This window comes from Triticum urartu, chromosome 3A (genome assembly GCF_056163025.1).
Source record: "Triticum urartu cultivar PI428250 chromosome 3A, HENAU_Tu73, whole genome shotgun sequence".
Classification (NCBI taxonomy): Eukaryota; Viridiplantae; Streptophyta; class Magnoliopsida; order Poales; family Poaceae; genus Triticum; species Triticum urartu.
This window is the reverse complement of record NC_141875.1, coordinates 273,793,578-273,803,218: the sequence shown is the minus strand read 5'-3', so window position 1 is coordinate 273,803,218 and position 9,641 is coordinate 273,793,578. Positions and strand designations below refer to the sequence as shown.

At 45.9% G+C, this 9,641-nt stretch overlaps 1 protein-coding gene and 1 pseudogene across 1 annotated transcript; both read left to right on the top strand.

Annotated features, from left to right (window-relative positions):
• The first annotated feature begins 1,443 nt into the window (after positions 1 to 1,443).
• LOC147979441 (ethylene-responsive transcription factor ERF071-like) lies at positions 1,444 to 1,794 on the top strand. The gene has a single exon (XM_087515205.1). It carries the CDS (start codon positions 1,444 to 1,446, stop codon positions 1,792 to 1,794), a length of 351 nt encoding a protein of 116 aa, XP_087371331.1.
• Positions 1,795 to 1,914: 120 nt separating this feature from the next.
• LOC147979440 (uncharacterized) lies at positions 1,915 to 7,275 on the top strand (annotated as a pseudogene).
• Positions 7,276 to 9,641: the final 2,366 nt, after the last annotated feature.

Below are 9,641 nucleotides of genomic sequence, written 5' to 3'. Positions count from 1 at the left end.
AATACCATTAGATTCATTATTGAATGTACTTTCACATCATACATATATGTTATGGTAAATGTTTATATTTTTCTATAAACTTGGTCAAACTTTAGGAAGTTTAACTTCGGTCAAACCTAATATGCAGAGTTTACTAGTACTACTCGCTAGTTGCTTAGCCGAATCACCCAACACGCCACACGGGGAGTTCAGTGTAACAAAATTTTGAGGTCGACGGGAAAATCTCCCGCGACAATGATTTGAGCAGTGGGAAGTTACCATCATAGCCTTCAGAACAGGCCTACGGATGATGGTTGGTAGGGGCTGTTTTCATAACTACAGGTTCACCCTACCCAGAGAACCCACCCTGGCACCCAGAGTAGTACACCTGAATACTCCCCATTTTATATCCCCACCACAAAATAGACTTCTCCATGGCACCGTAGCCTTCGGGCTCCTCCCCTTCTACATCGGCGCACTCGTCCACTTCAGCACATCTGTCTCATCAACGACCTCGTATGCTGCACTGGAGCCGGTCCACCGTCGTCGTCGTACACGGAGCCTCTTCCCCGGCACCGTCTTCCACGGTCTCGGAACTGCTTCCCGGAAGCCGACGCCAAGCGTAGAAGCACCACCGTCGTGGACAATGAACTGACTCCCGTTGCCGACCATGACTCACAAAGGCCGCCACGACCATCGTTCTCCTCCTTGATTGGTAATGTGTGTATTGAATCACTTAGCAGTACATGTTTAGTTCCAATTTGTTCATACCTACCCTTCAAATTTCCTGGGTGCTGTTGTTCCCGTAAAAGTAATTGGTTATAGCCTCCATTGTCCAGCAGAATATCAGCTTGTAAGTGTGTGTCACTCCTGTATCGTGATGTGCTTGGGTAGGTTTTTCATCTACAACCAGTAGTGTGGCAAATGATGGAAAGTTTTTTAGAACTAGCAAGCTGCCCATGCGTTGCACGCATCAAGATGCATTTGTATGAGTGGTTTATCTTGCGGGAGAAAAGGATGAATGAGGGATGGACTTATTTGCAAATCAGGAGAGGGGTGTGAGTATCTTTTTGCAAAATTTCCATTGTTTCCTTCATATCTGTCAGATATAAATCGGACGGCCTATATTAAAGGATGGCAGGCACACCATCATCACCAACTCTGTTTTTATAAGAAAAAAAGTAGAGAAAAAAGTAGAGAGTAGAGAAGTAGAGATAAATATTAAATGTAAAAATAAATATAATAGTAGAGAAGAGAGTAGAGATAGCAGAAACATAGGGAAAGGATTGCGCGCGCGGGGGAAAAGAGGCCGGGCGTGCGCTAGTTTTGGCGCGCGGCGTCCGGCGCTCTTTATAAAATCCAACGCCCTCCCACCGCTCTGTGCCTGGCCACCGCTCTCTCCCCGCTCTGTGCCTCGCCACCGCTCTCTCCCCGCTCTTTCTGCCTCACCGCCGCCACGCCACCATGCCGCCACGTCGCCGGGAAACTTGGGGATACCGCGTCGTCCGCGCGCACCCCTCCGGCGGCTTCTCCATAGAGATCAGGTTCCGCGAGATGTGCCTCGGCCTCAACAATTTCGACACCGCCAACGAGGCCGCCCGTGCATACGATGTGGCGGCGTGGCGCCTCCGGTGGCCTCATAGAACACTGAACTTCCCCAACGTGCCGACGCGGGAGCGAGCACAGGAGCTCATGCCTTTGCCGCAGCTTATCACCGACGAGGATCGTCGCGAGAACCGGAGGCGGGAGCACTGTCTTGGCATCGCCGAGATGGATGAGGAAGCCATGGCGCCGTGGCGCCAATGCTTCCTGTAGGACATCATCAACGAGCGCGAGTTCTACGCGCAAACGAGGGCGGAGAGGGATAAGAGGAGGGCGGAGCGAGCCGCTTATCACGAGGACAAGCATAGGCGAAAAGCGGATGCTCAATTCAACATGAGGCTAGGAGCAGCGTCGCCCTGGGAATCTGACGACGATTGGTATCTTCACGCCTACAGTCAAACATCTGAGGAGGACATCACTGTGGAGTCGGACGACGAGGAGTAGTTGAATAATCTATTTTTTTATCTATCTATGCCAAGAACTATCCTCTACTCTCTAGTCTCTACTCTCTATCTCTACTTCTCGATCTCAGCAGTGTAAACACTTTTTTAAAGCGCCGCGCATTGCGATTCTATTGGAGATGCTCTAACATGGAAGACGAGTGCTTTAATGTTGCCCACAAGATGCGCGAGTATTACTAGTAGTATATTTTTCTTGCCATGTTGAGATTTTAAAACCACGAGTGCGAACATGCATAGGAGCAATGAAGACCAATCACGCGATATTGGGGACATCTTCAAGGACCGTGGCAAGTTAAAGACGAGCTGCACCGAACCTATAAAACGAGCTTTGGTAAGTAACACCCTTTTAATTACTTTCGTTTAGCCTTGTGTTCTTCGATGTGTATATGTTGTAGTTTCTGTTTCTCTTAAGCCTCGTGTTCTTCGATGTGTAATAAGAAGAGTCTTAATCGTCCTGATACTTTCATTTTTAGCTTCATGTAGGAAGTGGGTGTTCTCACCTTGTAATCTGTTTTTATATTTTTTTCCTTTTGAATTCAGTTCTCCCAGTTCTGTTTATCTGGCTTGTACTAAATGGATCTGGGTTGCTCTGAGTACTGATCTAAAAAAGAAGTAACTTCATGTCTGGATGCAGTTCCTGCGAGGAGGGAATTATGGTTAACCTCGAGATCATGTTTCCAAAATGAGGCTGGATTACACACAAGGTGCCAGTTCCCTAATGATGTTGGATTAGACACAAGGTGCAAATTCCTAGATGATGCTGGATTACACACAAACCAGGTGGAGTCGTCAGCTGTTCGTGTCCTCGTGGCTCTAGTAAAGGCTGAAAGAAAGCGTCCATCAGCCCTTGAGAATGTAGTTGAGTTCCTGAAGAAGAGAAAAGAGCAATCAGATGCTATCTTCACCCATGCCAAAGAAGAGATGGAAGAAGCCAGAAATAAGCTAGCAGAGGCAGAGCAGGCTAGGCATCTCCTATTATCTAAAACTGTTGTCAATACAAAATTTCCTTCATAGTAGCTAGGTTCAAATATTTATCCAGTCAGCATGCCTGTTGTGATGTCCGTGCATCTACTGATGTGGCACAAAATATATTTTTTCGATTCATGTAATAACATCAATTACTTTCCAATCCAAAGAATAACAGACGAAGCATTGGACATGGTATAGTTCACGTGCAAGCCCGACATTCCAAGTTCAACTTCCACATCAAACTCATGTTCACAGATATCTGCACATTCATACATAATGTCCATAACCATGATTCACTTCAAAGCCAAACAAATGAGGAGAGTTATGAATAAAGAAAAACCTCTAGTTCCTGCTACTAGTGGAGTATATTTTGGTCATTTTTTGTGTTCTAAAATGCCGGACGACTAGCGGAAGGACGTGTTGCCGGCACACGTGCGGATTCAATGAAGGCAGGTGGGGCAGTCTAAAGCCGTTTGCATGCGGCGAGGAGGCATGTTCAGCCGGGCCTGCATCGAGTGGGGCCCTCTTGGCCGGTGCGCCGGTTCAATGCCTGCGCTATGAGAGGTCGCGTCCGTGTCAGAGCAATCACTCCCTCCAGTCCTTTTTTGTTTGGGTATAACAAAATCCCGTTTTCCATTCACATTTTACAAGTAAAATTCGTGGACAAACTTTGACCCAAAATACGATGGGGACTAGTAAACCAGTACGGAGCTAGTAGCTTTTTTTAATCAAAGAAGGGTTTCCCCCTTCCGATTTTCATTACTAAAAACCAACATCTAAATATAAACCATAGTATTTGCCCTAGAACTACCAGGTTCAACATCTCGCAACATAAACTCATGCAACCATATGCCAAGGAGGTACGTAGTACTATGAATTCCATTTTCGCTCCATACCAATCGTTCTAAAAACTACTTAGTACTTATAACGCGCCATTGAAATAGGAACTCTTAACTCCGCTAAAAAATGATATTTTAAATGTGGCTACTCGATCTGTGGCAACTGGCGAGGCACTGCCTCTAAGTCATTCACCTATGGTCCCGACCATCAACTCCTACGGATTAAATTATCACGCGAGCTGACTATTCCTATGAAGGTGCACTCCACCACGTACCCGGTACCCACAAATGCAGGAATCATGCACCTAGGGTTTTAGGGTTTATTTGTTAATGTTGCCTTTACGTAACACTCATGTGTGCGAGACAGCGAGAGACCGACTGCGTGCGTGCGCCTCTTCTCTTCATATATCTACTCCACCGTTTGTCTGGTGTCCAAAAAATTATAATAACTACTAGCAATATGCCAATGCGTGCCACACGATCAGAGTAGATTAATACATATTCACCGATTTGATAGAAAAAAGTCTAGTTTTGAAATACGTATATGTTATGTTTCACTCAAAATATATTCCTTTGGCAGTTTTGATGAGATAAGGGAGGAATGTTGTTGGTTTCAAGATTCGAGAAGTGGTATATGTCTAATTTCTACTCTTACTAGCAAGATGCCCGTGCGTTGCACAGAACATCAAGATCTTGTAGGAGAAAAATATGAATAAGGGATGGCCTTATCTGCAAATGTGGAGAGGAGTGCGGGTAAATTGCCATAGTTTCCTTCCTATCCCTCAGATATAAATCGGACGGCCTATATTGCAGGATGGCAGGCCCACCATCATCACCAACTCTGTTTTTTATCCCTACTCTTATAAAAATCATAGTCGGTGATGATCGTGTGCCTGCCATCCTGCAATATAGGACGTCCAATCTATATCTGACGGCTAGGAAGGAAACTATGGCAATTTTGCAAAAATATACCCACACCCCTCTTCACACTTGCAAATAAGGTCTTCCCTTGTTTATCCTTTTCTCCCGCAAGATAAACTACTCATACAAATGCATGTTGATGTTCCGTGCAACGCATGGGCATCTTGCTAGTTGTTGCAAAAAGCCCATGTGTGTGTGAGAGAGAGGGAGAGAGGAGGAGGACGGAGTGCATGTGTGACAAAGACACAAAAAGTGTGTGTGCAAGAGATATCAGCTTAAAATGAGGCGATAGTGTGTGTGTGCACGATCAAGAGGGCGTGTCACACCCTGATTTTCATGCCACAACACTTAAGCTAATAAATCATGATAAAATGTGGTTTGACCAAAACTTTTGAGTGTTTTGTCTTAGCTTTGATTGAATGTTTGACTGTTGTTTGCAAGTGCTTTAAAAATCAAATAAATCTTCCAACTCTTATACTCCTTCTCCTTGATCCAAAACCTTTTCCCAATGATCATAACATGTGTATAGAACAATATAGTATTTTCTTACAAAAATAATTTGGCCAAATAGTATTTTCAAAAATTAGTTTTCCAAAACCCCCTAAATTGAGGTTTGCACTGCAAGTACTTAATTAAGGGCAGTAAAAATATTTCCAAAAATATATTTGACTCCTATTAGATATAGGACACACAGAAACCACAAAAATATAATTTTGAAAATTATTTTCCTATTTTATTTAAAGGCTTTTTCTTTAGGCCAGAAATGGTCTTTAATAGGTTAAAATTATTTGAAAGCTTCAAAAATATTTGAGAAAAATCAAGGAAGCTCAGTGGACATATATTGTCCATATATATGAGTTTAAACACATGGTCATGATCAAAATATTGGACAAAACCCTCCAGAACCATTTCAGCTCATTTCAAATATTTGAAATATTTCTATGAGAAATATTTTCAAATAAATCCAGGAAAATTCTAGCAAGGCACATATTCATAATGTGATGATCTTGCAAAGTTTCATATCAATGAAAATAACTATGGTTCACAAAAGTGCCCCCAAACCCTCTCTGTCCAGATCCAAGTTTGAACAACTGTACATTGCCAAGTGTGTCCTTTTGATCTCAACTTTTGTGGACATGTTCAGAGCCTCAAATGATGACACTACACTAAGTGGTGCATCAAGGAGAATAGATTTGCATGACTAAATCTTGAAAAGTCCATTTCTGCTAATTTCTAGGGTTTACAAAAGTTGCATTGGCAACTTTGCCCAAATGAGCTCAAAATTGGTGGAAGGCCCTAATTTTATGTGACATTTCACCCTGTGGAGTCTCATGGCAAATGGAAATCATTTGCTTTCCCAAAACACCATCAAACACCTTCTGGCAGAAATTTAAAATGCATGTTTTGGCAATTTCCACTAATCTCCATGAGCTCAACTTTTTCCCACAGCCTCCTCTGCTCCTCCTCTACCTCCTTCATGCTTGGCTTCCCAAGGATCAATGATTAAGGGGGGCAGAGACCCAATTTTACTCTCTAGACAGCCACTTTCCCCTCCCTTTCTCATCTCTCTCCCACTCCTGGCAAGTCCCAGAGCATCCAATGCCACTTTCCCATTGTTTACTCTCCCCTGCAGCTTCCAGACACAAGTGGACGCGCGAGTGCGAGCAGAAAAGCCGCGGATGCCGGCCAAAGACGCGCTCTGGAGCGCGAGGCAGAGCAGGCGACCATTGATGCCGCGTCCCCCGACCACCTCGAGCCTCCCCCTCACGCCAGTCGAGGTGCCTCGACGTCCGCAACAAGCCACCGCGCAGGCCCCCTCGTCTCTCCCTCTCTCTCACCTCCTGTGGCGCGTGCCCAGAGCCGCCCGGCTGGGCCAATGCATGGCCTCACACGCGTGAGCACCAGAGCCTTGCCCCGCTCCTCCTCTCTCTTCCTGGCGCCCCACTCAACTCCCACGTACGCCGTAGACAGCCCCTCGCCCTCTCCCCTGGCCTCCCGAGCCATTGCCGCGGCCACCCGTGTGCTGCGTCCACGGTGAGCTGCTGGTCAGCTACTTAAAGCCACCCCCGAGCCCCCTTTCTACTCCTTTGCCCCTCTCACCCTCCCGTGCATCCCCTGGACCAACCCACTCCCCTCCTCGCGCCTTCCAACCCTGTCCATGGCCGGAGCCGAGCCGCCGGCCGGCACTTAAATTCATGGGCCTCGACCCCTCTCTCGTCCCCATGAACACACCCGCACCCTCTCATCACCACCGCCAACTCCCCCCGTGGTCCATCCCCTCCTCCTCGTGCCTTCTCGCCTTGCCGAACCCGCCGTCAGCCGCGGTCTACCGCACCCGAAGCCCTCCTCTTTTCGGGCTCCCCCGTGGGCGTGCAGCACATGGACGCGTGCGCCACGGCGCGCTGAGTCCTCCGGTGTGCCGGGCGCGGCCGGAGGTGGCCCATGCCACCTGGGAGACCACCGGCGCCTCTTGGCCTCGCCTCCCCTGCCTCTGCTCTGTTTGAGCGGGAGGTAGGAGATGGCCTGAGCACCGGGCCCCGCTCGTCAGCGACCCGGTGGGCGGGCCCTTCCCGTTTAAGGGGAGACGGGCCGAGAGTAAACCCGTTTCCCCCTCGTGAAGGCGTACTTGCGGGAAGCCGCTTTTGCCGTCGCCCGAGCACCGCGCGGCTGAGCCACTGGGCCGGCCCAGTGGCTATCATGCACCTTGTGCACGCTTTGGGTAAACCCTAAACCTTTTTTTCCTTTTTCTTTTTTTCAGTCAAATTCAAAAATCGAAAATAATCCAACAGAGCTCCAAATTTGATGATTCAAATTTCTAGTGGTTTCTAAATTCATGCCCTACCTCATGGTGCTATTTGCACATTTTTACAGAAATATTTCTTTCACAAATAATTATCAAATACCATTTTTCCATTTCTGTCAAAAACTTTAGAAAATCACAAAGAGATCAAAATTGATCCAAATGCCATGATTTAAATTCCTAGATGCTTCTAAGTTCATAACTTAGTTTATGAACATTTTTCTTAATACTTTCTGTACAACACAATATAATGAGCCATTTCTTCATATTTGTCAACTTTGCAAATTCTTAGGAAAATCATTTGAACTCCAAATCCAGTGAAACCAACTCCTAGATGCATCTAAAATCATGGTTTGTTAAATGGGTGCCTTTTCTCATTTTTCAAAAATATATTTCTGTACACTTCTTGCAAATCCATAAACCCCTTGATTCCATCATATTGAAATGTTCAGAAATATTCACTAATCCAATTCCAATGAAACCACCCTGGTTATTTTTCATATGACCAGGGAAGTCCTAGAAAAGTCAAATCCATATTTTTAGAGCACTTTATTTTCTGCCATGTTGTGTTGCTTATTATGATTGTTTCGACGTTAGTTGACGAAGTAGACGGAGTACTTGGAGCAGGACCAGAAGACCTCAAGACTCTGATGAACCAGGCAAGCAGCCCTTTGACCATGTCTATGAAACCCTTTTTATGCATGACATATAGCACCATATTGTTGTTGCAACGGAATCATGATGAGGTGGAACCCCTTTGATGGTTTGCCTCCATTACTTCCTCGTTGATACTTGCATTATGCATGACCCAACCTCCTTATGAGGGTTATGCCGGTGGGAGTAGATAGGGTGCTAAAGTAGTTGCTACGCAAAAAGGGGATGGGTATATGCATGGTGATGGAGACAAAGTATTTTCAAAAGACTTTTCGAAAACCCCCATCGGGTGCCACTTATTCCTGGGGGAGATGATGAGTTGGGTAACCACTTGATGATGAAGTGGTGTACCGAGGCAATTGTGTGTCTTGTTTTTTTTCAAAACGGATTTGTTTAAGTTGCGACCGTTATTCCAACCTTACATGCGCAACCACTCTACCCTTGTATGGGAAAGGGCATTATTGATTACCTAGGCCCATACTGGCTTGGAGCCCGCATTACTAGTGACGGGAGAGTTGTTGGTGCGCTCTCTCGGGACGGGGTCGTGCCAGGTAGGTCGGCCATGACTGTCTTCACAGGGCACCGGACACACCGTTGGTACCCCGTGCTTGTGGTATGTGATGAAAATGGGAGCGAGGCTCCACAATTTTAAGATGTGAAATGTTGGGCACGGGGGTTACTGCCATTCGAGTGGACTCTATGTTAGTGTCGTTTAGGGAAAGATAGTGATCGGGTGCTTACCCCGGGTACTTGAGGTACCGCGGGTCGTGGATGACACGGAAGTTCCCCGGATCTTGTGGGTAAAGTGTGCAACCTCTTCAGAGTGTAAAACTATTCGAATAGCCGTGTCCACGATCAAGGACAGTTCGGTGACCGCTCTTGGGCTACCTCCACATGTTTACAAACCAGTGTATGTGTTTGGATAAGTGGGAAGAACTACTTGGGTCAAGTCAAAGGACTTGACATGATTGAATTGGGTTGGTGCCCACTCTATTTATGTTGATATCTGTAACCGTCCTTATGGTTACTTGAATTCTCCTGATGCATGTCTTACAAGTTGTTGAACATGGCATTGCACTCAAAACTAGCTTTCTGCAAAAATTTACATATATCATGCATTGATGTATCTTGAGCCAAAACATGGGTTGCTTGCGAGTACATTCAAAGTACTCATTGGCTTGCCACTGGTTATTTTATTGGCCAGGCATGAAAGACAAGATACATTGAAGAGTTCTTTGGTGACGACCGTGCGAGCTAGGACGCTTCCCAGTCAGAATGCCTGTAGGGTTAAGGCAGATGGCATGGGTCCAAGTTATCGACGAAGAATTCCGCTGCGAAGTTATACTCAAGACTTGACCATAATGGTCATAATTTATGTAAGACGGTATGTATGGATGTAAGACTCTTGTTATTCAG